We start from the raw sequence: 15,389 nt of genomic DNA on the forward strand, positions 1-15,389 counted from the left end.
TTAGGAGGTATCTGCACCCTGCAATGGATTATACCACAGTCAAAGGGGACTGCAGACCTGGGTATTGATTAGGAGGTAACCACGCCCCACGATGGATTATACCAGTCAAGGGGGACTGCAGACCTGGGTATTGATTAGGAGGTATCTGCACCCCGCAATGGATTATACCACAGTCAAAGGGGACTGCAGACCTGGGTATTGATTAGGAGGTAACCACGCCCCACGATGGATTATACCACAGTCCAAGGGGACTGCAGACCTGGGTATTAATTAGGAAGTAACCACGCCCCACGATGGATTATACCAGTCAAGGGGGACTGCAGACCTGGGTATTGATTAGGAGGTAACCGCACCCCGCGATGGATTATACCACAGTCAAAGGGGACTGCAGACCTGGGTATTGATTAGGAGGTAACCACACCCCACGATGGATTATACCACAGTCAAAGGGGACTGCAGACCTGGGTATTGATTAGGAGGTAACCACGCCCCACGATGGATTATACCAGTCAAGGGGGACTGCAGACCTGGGTATTGATTAGGAGGTAACCGCACCCCGCGATGGATTATACCACAGTCAAAGGGGACTGCAGACCTGGGTATTGATTAGGAGGTAACCACACCCCACGATGGATTATACCACAGTCAAAGGGGACTGCAGACCTGGGTATTGATTAGGAGGTAACCACGCCCCACGATGGATTATACCAGTCAAGGGGGACTGCAGACCTGGGTATTGATTAGGAGGTAACCGCACCCCAGGATGGATTATACCACAGTCACAGGGGACTGCAGACCTGGGTATTGATTAGGAGGAAGCGCACTCATGGGTACCCCCCACCACATCCCTTGGCCCAGCCCACCAGAGACTTAGGGGATAGTGCAGGGTCCTACCAAAAAAGCCATGAGGTTCGGACTGGCGCCTCTCGCTGCTCCGGTTTTGGTCCTTGTGTTTCTTGTTGCCCCTGAGACTCCCAAAGCGCTTCATGAGTAGCTGCGGTGGGGGGTGCAGCACCAGGTGTGCACAGCAGAAGCGGCAGGACCAGTCTCAGCCCCAGGTGGCAGGGGCCCGCGGGGGCGCAGCATCGGCTGGGCAGGTGCGGGGTGCCAGGCAGGCGGGTGGGCACAGCTCACCCGAGCCTCTGGGGGGCAGCTTGCCCCCGGTGGCAGCTGGCGGTCCCCACGTCCTCCCCGAGGGCTTCCACCTGCGGCAGGAGGGGGTCGCGTCCCTGGGCCGGCAGCCGCAGTGCACACAGGAGAACCCGCCGCCTGGGTCCTGCTGGCCCGAGCGAGGCCACCGGAGCTGCAGCAGCCCCAGCTGGCTCTGGCCGAGCTCCGGCCGGCAGCGGACTCCCAGCCGCTCTTGTCCTTAAGTAGGCAAAACGCTGCCGGAAGCACGCTCAGGACTTGTCTGTGGATTTGTTTATGTAGCTAAGGTCAGCCACTCACTGATAAACGCCAGGTTTTTTTTTTTCTCCTGAGCATGAAAAAGGAGGGAAGACTAAATAGGCAAAGGGAGCGCCAGCCCTTCCGAGGGGACTGTCATGTGCAGACCGGCATGATGTCTCTTTAAAAAGACTGTAAAAGGAAACCACCCTGCACAGACAATTCTTGGCAACAATTGGCTGGAGCACATTCCCATTATGACATGACATCACACAACTATTTTGATTCATGTGTTCCAGGGCTCCACGGGTCAGAAGATTCTGGTTGCTTCTTGGTGGAGAAACAGCAAGTCTCGGGGCTGGAAATCACTGGATCTCATTCAGCTCACCGCTTTGCTCGATAAAAGCAGCTGATCGTTCTTTAAGGAGGGGACACGTGTTCCCCTTGAACTTAACGCAAGTGTGTTCAGCAAATGTGTAACTTGAGCTCTGGACTTGCAGAGAATCAGAGTGACAGAGCTCAAAGAGGCTTCAGAGTTGATCTAGTCCAACCCCTTCTACTACAGATGGGGAAACTGAGGCTTGGCAAGGAGATGCGATTTGCCTGAGGTTCTGTAACTCATGGCAGATTCAAGACTAGAATTCTGATCTCAGCTCCTAATCCAACTCTTCAATCTAGTAAAACAAAACAAACCATAAAACTTTCAGTCTGTATGCGTTTTACATCTAAAAAAACAAATTCGAAAGGCACACAGTGGGAAAAATATTCCCAGTATTTTTTACTGACATTGTCTCTAGGCTAATGAGGAGTTACTTCTGTGCTATTAACTACCTTTATGACCTTGGAAAGTCACTTCCCATTTCTTGGCCTGGGTTTCCCCCACTGTTAAACAAGATGAGACCAGGTCATTCTAGGATTTAGTCTAGTTTCAAGACTCTGCAATTCCAGTGGTGACTAGGTCTATGAAGATTCTTCCCACATCACTACACACACAAAACGAGACCATGTCAGGCTCATTAAGTAACCCCCAAGTAATGATCAGTAGCCTGGATTCCCCTGGCTGCCCATGCGGGTGAGGTAACCTTCAAAACTGCAGTGCTACGCGCCTCTTCAGCCTAATTGTTAGCTGTCTGCAGGGCATCGGAAACGAAGGCTGGGGAGAGAGGAGGAAAACACCTGCAGCAGCTTTCCAGGAGTGCCTGGACTTCAGCTCAGAGGGCATTCAGTCCAGTCCTTATGTGCCCCAGGCTCCCTTGCTGCTCACGCCTACTCTCGTGCCTCCTTCACATCCTAGCACCCAGGAGTATCACTATTATTGTTGTCACTGGCTCACTCAACATGAATTCTTGATGAGAGAAAGTGGGGTCTGGCTTTCCTCCTCAAGACAGAAGTCCTCAAGCTGGAGCAACAGGTGGGGAAAGAATGAAGTGGGTGAAAACCCATTGTCATCTGGAATCCCTGAGGAGAGGAAAGGCTACGTACGAGCCGTACCCAGTGGGAAGACACCTTAGAATCTTGGCTCCAGCCCAAATCCACCATCCTCACAGGGCCTGCAACTGTCCTTTGGCCACAGCCCACAGAGGCATGGAGGATGTACCTCAGGCCCTCTGTGCCTGCTCCTGTCACTCACAGTGCCTCTGGCTGGTTCTAACCTTTCAGACTCAATCCCACACACCTGACGGCTCACCCTCTGTCTTGGATTTGACCCCTTTCAGCCACAATCTGTATGTCTGCGTGTGTGAATTTCCTAGGGCTGCCATAGTGAAGTGAGTGGTTTAAAACACAGAAATTCATGTCTCACAGCTCTGGAGGTTAGGAGTCCGAGATCAGGTGTCAGCGTGTTGATTCCTTCTGAGGGCTCTGAGGGAGAATCTGTTCCCACCGCTCTCCAGCTTCTGGTGACAGCCAGTGATCCTGGGTGTTCCTTGGCTTGTAGACACAGCTCTAACCTGTTTCTGTCCATCACATGGTGTTCTTCCTGCATGTTTGCATGTCTCTGTGTCTCCTCCTTTTTTACAGGAGACCACTCACGGGCTCTTCATGAGTCAAAATTGACTTGATGGCAACTGGTTGGTATTGGTCTACTCCAGTATGACCTCAAGTTAACTGACACCATCTTTGACACCCTATTTCCAAACAAGATCAAGTTCACAGGTACAGGGGTTAGGACTTCAGCCTATCTTTTGAGGGGATGTAATTCAATCCATAACACTGCCCTTCCCTTCCTACTGGGCCTGGCCCTGTCTCCATCCAGGGTGACCTCCTAGCCATGTGACTGCCAAGTGGATCAAGAAGCCACTTCCTTGGCTTCTCTCATGCCATCTCTATCATGGAAATGACTATCAGAGTGACAATGTACCTGGTGCTGCTGGATGTTGCAGGGTGAGGAAACAGTCTAAGGCCTGGCCCAGCCCTGAGAACCTGTTCAGGCCTGTTGCCATGCTGCCCTATGTAAGCCCTCTGCAGCGGCCAAGGTGGCCTGTTTTCTGTTCTCTGGGTATACTTTAAATTTTCTACACTCCCCCACTTCACTGACCCCATTTGTTCTCCCCTTGGTGCCCTGTGTCCATCTTCCCCTGATGAAACCCTATGAAACGCCCAAGGCCTGGTTTGGATGTCACCTCCTCCAGTAAGCCCCCCATCACCTCAGGAAGGAGGCTTTTCCCTCTGTGTGACATCAGAATCAACTTGATGACAATTTTTTTTTCCAACTCCATATGGCCACCTGACACTTACCACTGGGAAGACTGTGCACCCCAAAAGGGAGGGACCCCAAGCACCCAGCAAGGTACCTGCCCTTAGGAGTAATTACATTGAAGGCTTCCACACGCCTTCTGCTCTAGCCCAGCAGCTGACTCCATGGGCAACACGGAGGGAAGGCTCCTTCCCTTCCGCTTACAGTTAGGTGCAGGAGACAGAAAGGAAAGGTGGACTCTCCCTGTGGGGTCTGTCCTCTCAAGGAAACCCACGCCCCAGCCATCACCTCAGGTCTAGGTACCCCTTCCTCCATCTTTCAGGCCATCACTGCCATCACTGGCCTGAGTTATTGCACCTCCCCTGCGGCTCCCCGACAGCCTGCCCACGTGGGAAACCAGCCCTCTTTATTACAGTCTCCTTCAATCACCCTGAGCTGAGTTCAGTGTACCATCTCTTCCTTCTGGGACCGACTGATAAAAGTGATCAGATATTTGTAGCAGGGATGCATGAAGAGACAGGCAAAATAGGTCTTGCCCTCAAGAAATATGCAAACTACTTGGAGAGACAAAGGTAAACTGCTAAACAACACTAAGTGTACAGAAAAGTAGCCAGTCTGCAGTGAGTGGGCACATGCCCCGGGCGGCAGGAGCATGGGCAGCACAGAAGAGGGGACTCGAGTTGGGCCTTGTGGGCTGGAGGATCTGGGAATGAAGGGAGAGACCAGGCCAGGCCAGGCCAACATAATGCCTATTTAGGAACCTAGTTTTCAGAAACAAGTCACATAATCCCTCAAGCTGGGCTCCCCAGTATGCTAGAGAATTACCTCTGCTGTTACATACAGGAGCCCAAACGTTTTGTGATTAAACCCTAAAAAAAGACTTAAGTAGGTAGTTTTTGGAATTTCATGTTTAGGTTTATAGTTTTAAAAATTCAGTTCCACTCCTCACAGAAACTGAAAGTTTCTCCTGATTTAAAAATAACAAAAAAGCAAAACTTCTTTAGGGAAGGCCCATTGAACAAGTGTACAGTAAGGAAGAGGCACATTTACCTAAAGGTGAATGAAGAGTTTTCATAGAAGCCAGTGTAATATCCTTGTACTAAACAGCACAGTACATGGAAAGAAATAATATTTCCTTGTTTAGTGACTAAAAGTAAATGAGGTTAAGTTTGTGTACAAAATAACAGCAACTTGGGCATGCTTAGCAGCTCTGCACTTGTGTGTACGTTGCCACTCATTCAGCAACTCGTTATTAAGCCTCTCTCAGATGCACAGGGCGTCGTTGATTGAGTGGATCAGGTGCTAAGGATAATTCAAAGACATTCTTGTCCTCTAAGAACTACATTTTAATTAGTAAAATAAGAAGCACCATTTATCGAGTGCCAACCGTAGGCCAAGCAAAGCGCTGGTCACCTCACAGTTGTTACCATATTTCATCCTTTCAATAACCTTGCGGGGCAGCTGTTGCTAACACCATCTGAAGACAAATGAGCTCAGACTCAGAGAAGTGACTTGACCAAGATCACAGAGCTGACAAGTTGGGAGAACAGGGACTTAAGTCCTCATTTATCTGATTCCAAAATTCACCTCTTTCCCTCGCACCATGGTTCCTCACACGCTGCCCTGAAAAATCCCACAACCGTGAGGCAAGAATCTGGGTATGCCGCGCGTTGACTCCCATAGGAGTTTAGAGACCACTGTGGGGTGGAGTGACTGGGAGGGAAGGCTTCTATCTACATTCTCACTTTTAAGTTTTGATCTTCATGCTGGGAAATTTAAAGGCAAAAGAAAGAAGAGCCATGTTTAAAAAAGTCTTGATTCACGTAAGAGTCCACCCTGCACATATCCCAGACAAGTATGGCAACCATGACAAGCTGTCTTGATGAATGGGCGTACCATGCTTTGGAAACACAAAGTGTACCTGCCGGTTCCACCAGAGAATATACCTAGGTCGCTGAGCATGGGAGTGGACAAAACACTATTGTTTCCTCTGCCCTGTAGGGCCAGAATTCAGCTGCTACTGAGCTCTGGCCTCCACACTCCATGGATCTGCTCAATAGTCAACACGTGGGACCTCTGAAGAGGGTTGTTGCTAGGTGCCGTCAAGTCGGTTCTGACACATAGTGACTGTATGTACAACAGAATGAAACACTGCCCTGTCCTGCGTCATTCTGATGATCATTGTTATGCTTGAGCCCACTGTTGCAGCCACTGTGTCAATCCCTCCTATAACATATCCAAAGTGTGTGAGACAAAGTCTCATCAACCCTGCATCTAAGGAGCATTCTGGCTGTATTTCTTCCAAGACAGATCTGTATGTTCTTTTGGCAGTCCCTGGTATATTCAATACTATTCGCCAACACAACAATTCAAAGGTGTCAATTCTTCTTTGGTCTTCCCTATTCATTGTCCAGCTTTCAAATGCATATGAGGCTACTGAAAACTCCATGGCTTGGGTCAGGGGCACTTTTATTCCTTAAAGTGACATCTTTGCTTTTTAACACTTTAAAGAGGTCTTGCAGATTTGCCCAATGCAATATATGGTTTGATTTCTTGGCTGCTGCTTCTGTGGGCATTAATTGTGGATCCAAGTAAATGAAATCCTTGACAACTTCAATCTTTTCTCCGTTTATGATGATGTTGCTTATTGGCCCAGTTGTGAGGATTTTTGTTTTCTTCATGTTGAGGTGTAATCCATATTGAAGGCTGTAGTCTTTGCTGTTGTCGTTGTTGTTAGGTGCTCTCGAGTTGGTTCTGACTCATAGCGACCCTATGCACAACAGAACGAAACACCGCCTGGTCCTGCACCATCCTTGCAATCGTTGTTATGCAGCCACTGTGTCAATCCACCTTGTTGAGGGTCTTCCTCTTTTCTGCTGACCCTGTACTCTGCCAAGCATGATGTCCTTCTCTAGGGACTAATCCCTCCTGATAACATGTCCAAAGTATGTAAGATGCAGTCTCGCCATCCCTGCCTCTAAGGAGCATTCTGGCTGTACTTCTTCTAAGACAGATTTGTTCGTTCTTTTGGCAGTCCATGGTATATTCGATATTCTTCGCCAACACCACAATTCAAAGGCATCAATTCTTCTTCGGTCTTCCTTATTCATTGTCCAGCTTTCATATGCATATGATGCGATTGAAAATACCATGGCTTGGGTCAAGCGCACCTTAGTCTTCAAGGTGACATCTTTGCTCTTCAACACTTTGAAGAGGTCCTTTGCAGCAGATTTGCCCAATGCAATGTGCCTTTTGATTTCTTGACTGCTGCTTCCATGGCTGTTGATTGTGGATCCAAGTAAAATGAAATCCTTGACAACTTCAATCTTTTCTCCGTTTATCATGATGTTGCTCATTGGTCTAGTAGTGAGGATTTTTGTTTTCTTTATGTTGAGGTGCAATCCATACTGAAGGCTGTAGTCTTTGATCTTCATTAGTAAGTGCTTCAAGTCCTCTTCACTTTCAGCAAGCAAGGTTGTGTCATCTGCATAACGCAGGTTGTTAATGAGTCTTCCTCCAATCCTGATGTCCCATTCTTCTTCATATAGTCCAGCTTCTCGTATTATTTGCTCAGCATACAGATTGAACTGGTATGGTGAAAGAATACAACCCTGACGCACACCTTTTCTGACTTTAAACCAAACAGTAAGTATCTCCTTGTTCTGTCCGAACAACTGCCTCTTGATCTATGTAAAGGTTCCTCATGAGCACAATTAAGTGTTCTGGAATTCCCATTCTTCGCAATGTTATCCATAATTTGTTATGATCCACACAGCCAAATGCCTTTGCGTAGTCAATAAAACACAGGTAAACATCCTTCTGGTATTCTCTGCTTTCAGCCAGGATCCATCTGACATCAGCAATGATATCCCTCATTCTATCTCCTCTTCTGAAACCGGCCTGAATTTCTAGCAGTTCCTTGTCGATATACTGCTGCAGCCGTTTTTGAATGATCTTCAGCAAAATTTTGCTTGCGTGCGATATTAATGATATTGTTCTATAATTTCCACATTCGGTTGGATCACCTTTCTTGGGAATAGGCATAAATATGGATCTTTTCCAGTCAGTTGGCCAAGAAGCTGTCTTTGCTAGCTTAGGCAAAATGAAGGAAAGAATTAACTGGATAATTCAGGTCACTATTCTGTTACTGAGGGAAAGAGATGGTGGAGTCAGGCTAATTTAGCAAAAAGTTGTTTTAGCTTAGCCCCAGGCTCCGTCTAAGAGCTTGGATTCTGGAAAGCTTTGGGTAGGAGGAGTAGGGGAGCAGGGTTAAGCTTTAAGGAAAGCCATGGCGATTATAAACCTGATAGCCTTAAGAGTGGACATAAACTCCCATCCCCCCGACATGTATTTTTGACCTCGTTCAAAACATTCTTTCCAGGGTCAACTTTATCCAAAAGCAGAGAATAAGGCTGCTGATGACGTTGGATATCAGAAGTGTAGGGAGGGAGGATCGATCTGTAGTGTTTGCCAATTTCTGTGGCATAAACACTCCAACCTGAGGCCAGTTCAAGGTTATCAATGCACTGGTTTGCGAAATTCCTGAAAATGTAACAGTCCACTCACTCATCACTGGAGTCTTCCTGCTCTAGTGCCGCATGCCTGGAATTTCTTAAGTTGGCCACTCAGGGTGGAGGGACTAGGCATCCGGTTCTTCACAGTTTCCACCAGTTGCTGGTTCGAAACCAATGAAAGGCAAGGCTTCTCATACAAACGTGACTCAGCTAGCAGGGATATATGTTCTGGTGGAATGCTTTCCACACTGTGGGGCAGTTTTTCTAAAGGCAATGGTTGCAAAAAGAAGGAACTTTTTAGTGGCTCCCAAGATGGAAGTACATTTTAAAAGAGCCAGGGCCTGCCTGGATCACGCTTTTGAAATCACTCTCCTGGTTGGTGCTACCCGAAACCTGGAATACCAAAAACAAAACAAAAACAACCAAAAAACCGGTTGCTATTGAGTTGACTGTGACTCCTGGTGTCCCCATGTGTGCAAACTAGAACTGCTCCATAGGCATTTCAAGGCTGTGCCTTTTTGGAGGTTGACCACCAGGCCTGTCTTCCAAGGCACTTCTGGGTGGGTTCGAACGGCCAACCTTCTGGTTAGTAGTTGAGTGCTTAGCCATTGCACCAGAGCCTGGAATAGGACTGGGTGATCAGGGCAATGGTACTTTGATAGCAGCTCAATGAGATTCGGGGGGTGGAATTACAGGAACTAGAAAATTGTGTCCTTTAAGTTTTTCTGTCTTTTGAGTTTTTCAACGGCAAAGCTATGCTTGACAACTAGAAAAATAAAATGGCTCTGAGGAGTCCTGCCTTGAGACATTTCACACTATTGGCTTACTTCATCATTTTATGGCTTATGTATTTCTTCTCTCCCTGACTAGAGAGATAATTCAAAAATTCTCTCTGCTGAAAGCCCCTGACAGCAGGGGACTTACCTGAGGCATGTAGAGGAAACATAATCAGCACTTGCTGAATGAATTATTACAGGTGGCTCAAGAGCAGGGTGGTAGGCCGGTGCTGTGCGGTCCCCTCGGTGGTAGCGGGTCCCGTCTCTGGCACTGCATTAGCAGACTGCCCTGGGGCCAAGGGCAGGGAATGGTTAATGGTCCTGCTCCTTGACAGGGTCCCCCTGTCGCTGAAGCTCCTACGCTAAGGCAGCAGCATTGCGGTCAGGGCTGACAGCCCAGTTACTCTAACCTCCGGACTGTTGCCAGGTGTGTGAGGTGTGGAATCACCTTGCAAAGAGCAATTTGGTCCTCTCAGTTCTTTTGATCCATACCAACACTTGAGGGTAATGAGTGGAGGGCTGATCAGACTAAGAAAGCCCACCTGGGGACCTGATGCTGACTAAGCCTCATGAGGCATTATGTGGTCTCTCATGGCCACGTGGTGAGCCTGAGAAGAGCCCTGATCACAGAGGCTCAGATGGAGCTTCTTGATGGGTGCCCATGCACGGGAGAGGGGAGCACATCCCTCTTTGGGATGTGGAAGATCTGTGCTGTGACCCCTCTCTGACCTCACCATATGGGTCTCTTCATTTGTATTCTTTTTGATTGCAATAAATCTGCAACGAGTATGGTGTATTCTTTGTTAATTCTGTGAGTCATCCCAGAGAATTTTCGAACCTACAGGGGCATTGAGAGCCAGCAGTGGTTGGCATCTGCGTATCTGGCAGTCTGAAAGCAGGTGTCTTTCTAACGTGTGAGCTCTGACCCGACTCCGGCCGACTGGAGCTGAAAGGGAGAGAGTGTTGGGTGAGTGGCCGGTGACGAGACTGGAGAAGTGGGAAGTGAGGGCTAGATCCATTTCCACACTTTGGAAACTGGATGCATGCTCATCCTTACCACAAAGTTGAGGTTTGCTCACCTCGTCCCTTGCTTAGTGCACCAGGTGTGCTGGCCTCCTTGACGCCTGTCTTAGTCATCTAGTGCTGCTATAACAGAAGTACCACAAGTGGATGGCTTTAACAAAAAGAAATTTATTTGCTCACAGCCTAGTAGGCTAGCTAGAAGTCCAAATTAGGGCATCAGCTCCAGGGGAAGGCTTTCTCTCTCTGTTGGTTCTGTAGGAAGGTCTTTCTTATCAATGCTCCCTTGGACTAGGAGCTTCTCTGCACAGGAACCCTGGGTCTAAAGGATGCACTCTGCTCCCAGTGCTTCTTTCTTTCAGAGAGAGGTCCCCAACTCTCTGCTTGCTTCCCTGTCGTTTTATCTCTTGTAAGATAAAAGGTGGTGCAGGCCACACCCCAGGGAAACTTCCTTCACATTGGATCAGTGATGTGACCTTACTAAGGATGTTACGATCCCACCCTAATCCTCTGTAACATAAAATTACAGCCACAAAACAGAGGACAACCACAGAATACTGGGAATCGTGGCCTAAGTTGATACACACATTTTTGGGGGGCCATAATTCAATCCATGACAACACCTGAATCCTGCGAAGCATTAAAAAGCTAGACTGCAGAGGTGCACGTCTAACAAATGGCAATACTTGTGGCAGGAAGGTAAAAGGAAGAGAATGGAAAGGGGGTGACATGACAGGGCTTCTTCATCTCAGCTTCAGTGTCCACATGACGGTAGAGAATGCTTTCGCCACGTCAGTGTGCGGCACATTGCATTTCCATGCTGTGTGATGGTTAAAATTGTGTGTCAGCTTGGCTGGGCCATGATTCTCAGTGGTTTGGCAGTTAGGATGTAGTTTGGCAGTTATGTAATGATGTAATCAACTCCATAATGAGATGTACTATGAGTAGCCAATCAGTTGAAAGGGAGTTCCCTTGTGGGTGTGGCCTGCCTCCAGTATATAAATGGATGTTCCAGCAAGGCTTTTCCTCTGGATCCTGTATCTGGCTCATCATCAACTGACCTCCAGTTCTTGGAAGCTGAGCTAGCAGCTTGCCTGCCTATCTTGGCATTTGTCAGCCTCTGCAGCCTGTGAGCCAGTGGCCTGCCATCTAACCTACTGATCTTGGGTTCGTCAGCCCCTGCAGGTACATGAGTAAGGAGAAGCCTCCAGCCTGATGCCTGATCCATGGACTTGGGACTTGCCAGCATCTACAACCGCATGAGCCATATGCTTGAGATAAATCTCTCTATATATGCTTCACTAGAGAACCCAGCCTAAGACAACCCATTCTTACAATTCTCCTGTTCAGGACTTCTCTGGGGATCTTGGTGACCCCAGAATTTGGGTAAACCAGTCAAACCCTTCAGGGTTCTCAGAGGATGGTCTGGGAGGCCTGGCTCCCACAGTATGGGGGGGAGGGCTAAGACATAAAGGTACCTGTTGTCCCAATAACCTGGCTCTATTCCAGCCTACAGTAGTGCCAACTAGGATTCGTCCTGTCCTGAATGTAGATTCTTGATCTCTGTTGTAGACACCATGGTAGACACCCAGCATCTGTTTGAGCCTATGCCCCCTCCCATCATGACTGTGCCACCACAGAAGAGTTCCAGGGGCAGATTATCCAATAGGCGAGGTAAGCCCAGTGCTTACCAGATCATCCATAGTGAATAATTTCATTACAGATTTGTAAGTAAGCACAAGCAAGCCTGTGTTTACCTTGCTTACTGTGTCATTTGCCCCTGTCAGGGATTGTAAATTTGAAAAGAGGCTTTGATTCTGTAGGAAGGTGCTGTGGGGTTGTGAGAGAGACAGGTGCCAGCCATACCTAGAAGCAGGATCTTTGATGTGGTGAAAAAAACGTGAAATTGTTCACTACAGATGATCTGGTAAGCAAGGTAAGCACTATGCTTACTTTGCCTATGGAATAATCTGCCCCTGCAGCGTTCTGAGAGCTGATCTGAACCTCCCTGCAAGCCAGTCATGGAGACGGGTCTGTCCTCCTCCTTCAGAGCCCACCTGGTCAGCACATGGGACACCCATAGCATCAGTCCCCTTGAAGGTCATCCAGCCACTGGACTTGCAGTTACGGTTTTAATACCAGTGGCTTATCAGTGAAGCTTACTTTAGGTGTGGAATTCTGTGCAGCTAAAGACGTGCTCACTGAACTTGTCACTAGCAGGGCTGGGTGAGAGAAAGGTAGATGAGACTCAGCCTGGGCCTTCGTTCCAACGTAGAACTGGCCTTCTCATTCCCGTCCAGACCTATTCCCTGGGGAGGCACAGGCTGGGGCCTGGGAGCCCTGTGGAAATGGAACCTGTGAAGAGTGACCTGGCTGGAGTAGTGGGGGCCCCTTGCTCACACCACCTGCCACTCTCGCAGAGCTTGTGGACTTCCCAAAGCACTTTCCTGAGTTCTTCTCAACCACGCTATGAGGTGAGGAGGCCAGGTGTTGCTGCTGTTCCAAGAAGTCGAGACAACTTCCCCAAGATCACATGGGAAGCCAGGGACAGAGTGAGTCAGTCACCGGTCCTGCTGGCTCCTCACCCAGAGACATTTAGGACACCAGCTGCCGTTTCTCTGGGAGGTTGGAGAAGAACTTGAAGACATACCAATCGATAACTCATTTTAAAGCCTTTTGAGGATCATGAAAAATGTGAAATGCCTGAAAGTACCCTGATCCCTGAAAGGCGACAGAGATCCAAATATAACCTCTTTATGTAAGAGGGAGCATCCGGAGTCAGCAGCAGCAACATGGTTAGCACATATTTGCTGGAGCTCTCCTGCTGGTTGCAAAATACTGTGTCAGATTTCATGGAAAATTCTAAAGGTCACTGTGGCACTTGACTGTGAGTGAGATTACTGTGTCACCTCGCTGGTGCCATCCACGTCCCTTCGCAGACACTTCCCTCCCTGACTCAGGCCCCCGTGCCTACTCATCCGTCCTCACCCCACACTCTCAGAGTCACGCACAGCCTCCCAGCTCCCGCACCACCTGCATTTAGGCTCTCTGGATGACGAGAGGGTGATTGTTTCTGGCAGAGACAAACCATTTTGGCTCACGTAACTCAACTCATACCAGTGATGTCTGAACCCACTGAGAACTGGCAGTGACAACAGGTAGATCTTAATGAAAAAAAAATACAGAAGAGCACAGAAAATGCGAAAAACAACGGCGATAATTATTTTTAGCATGCGAAAGTGCAGAACCCAAAAAAGCATGAAATCCCTAAGTATTCTTAAGATCTTAAAGGGGCTTCACGTACCCCATGAAATGCACTCAATGGGGGTCTTATGTATCCTTTCTCATGGTCTTTGGAGTCCCTGGGGCTCCCTGCACAGCCATCTGTCCAGGCTTCCTGCTATGGACTGAATTGTGACCCAAAAGAGATATGCCGAAGTCCTAATCCCTGGTACCTGTGAACTTGACCGTGTTTGGAAACAGGGTCTTTGAAGATGTTATCAGTTAAGTTTATATGAGGCCATACTACAGTAGGGTGGGTCCTGATCCAATCTGAGTGGTGTCCTGTGAGAGGAGAGGAGACACAGAGAGACAGGCAGGGAAGGCAGCCATGTGAAGATGCATCTACACACCAAGGAACTCCTGGGGCTACCAGCAGCTGAAAGAAACAAGGAAGGACCTTCCCCTACAGCCTTCGGAGGCAGCATGGTCCTGCCAACACCCTGAGATCAGGCATCTAGCCTTCAGAACCGTGGGACAATAAATGTCTCTTCTTAGAAGCCACCCAGTTTCTGGTACGGTGTTACAGCAGCCCTAAGGCACCAGTATGCTTCCCTCACTGCCCACAGGCCCAGGCTCCTGCTTCCAGCATAGCCCACAGGCCAGGGCTCCTGCTTCCCTCACACCCACGGCCCAGGCTCCTGTTTCCCTCACACCCACAGCCCAGGGCTCCAAGCACTCCCAGGGGTCCAAAGGCAGACACAGGAATAACAAGAACCTGGTCCTAACTCCAGCTGCTGAAAGTGGCCAGAGGGTGAACCTTGGGCCCAAACGAGGACTATAAAGCAGTGATTTTCAAAAACCAGATTCAGAGGTCCTAAAAGCTAACATTAGATTTTCTGTGTAATGCTCTCCCTAAGTTACATCATTAGAGAGCTCAAAATGAGATCGGATGTGTGGAACCCTCGCCAAGGGGAGAAGAGCTGTTAACTCACAGGTTGAGCTGAAGGCCAGGGTCGGCCCCACCTGGTCCTCACTTGCCCAGGAGGGTTTTCTTTTGCCAGATTGGGCTCCTGAAGGAGGACGCCTACTATTGCACACTTCATTCATTTGGAGACCGCTGCTTTAGAAGTGAGGCCTGAGCACACCTAGATGGTGCCTGGCTACCACCACTAACTGCTCCGACAGGGATCACAACAGAGAGACAGAGTTAGAGAAAAATGTAGAACAAAATTCAAACACACAAAAAAAGACCAGACTTACTGGTCTGACAGAGTCTGGAGAAACCCTGAGAGTAATGGCCCCTGGACACCCCTTTCAGCTCAGTACTGAAGTCACTCCAGAGGTTCACCCATCAGCGAAAGATTAGACAGGCCCCTAAAACAAAATGAGATTAAATGGGCACACGAGCCCAGGGGCAAGGACGAGAACAGAGGAGGGGACAGGAAAGCTGGTAATGGGGAAGCCAAGGTCGAGAAGGAGAGAGTGCTGACTTGTTGTGGGGTTGGCAGCCAATGTCACAAAACAATACGTGTATTAATTGTTTAACGAGAAACTAATTTTCTCTGTAAACCTTCATCTAAAGCACAATAAAAATAAAATAGAAGTGAGCCTGTATATTATAAAACAAGAAAACAAGATGCTAGGTGCCAGTACCAGTGGCTGGCAAGTCAATTCTGAGTCATGGAGATCCCACGGGTGTCAGAGTGGAACTGTGTTCCATAGGGTTTTTGATGGCTGATTTTTCGGAAGTAGAGTGCCAGGCCTTTCTTCCAAGGC

General features: G+C 48.5%; 1 protein-coding gene across 5 annotated transcripts in view; it reads right to left on the reverse strand.

The window, feature by feature from the left end:
• Positions 1–15,389, reverse strand: part of PRKAG2 (protein kinase AMP-activated non-catalytic subunit gamma 2) — a 421,068-nt gene that overhangs the window by 239,335 nt on the left and 166,344 nt on the right. Inside the window, exon 1 of one of the 5 annotated variants that reach the window (XM_064275064.1) lies at positions 895–1,099. The exons of 3 other annotated variants lie outside the window; for them this stretch is intronic. In XM_064275064.1, coding sequence (XP_064131134.1) covers positions 895–988 — 94 coding nt within the window. In that variant the 5' untranslated portion in view covers positions 989–1,099. Of the gene's footprint in view, positions 1–894; positions 1,100–15,389 lie in introns of those variants that run through there. One more of the 5 variants, XM_064275063.1, reaches the window with a different exon arrangement.

The sequence above is a fragment of the Loxodonta africana genome, chromosome 22 (assembly GCF_030014295.1).
Source record: "Loxodonta africana isolate mLoxAfr1 chromosome 22, mLoxAfr1.hap2, whole genome shotgun sequence".
Classification (NCBI taxonomy): Eukaryota; Metazoa; Chordata; class Mammalia; order Proboscidea; family Elephantidae; genus Loxodonta; species Loxodonta africana.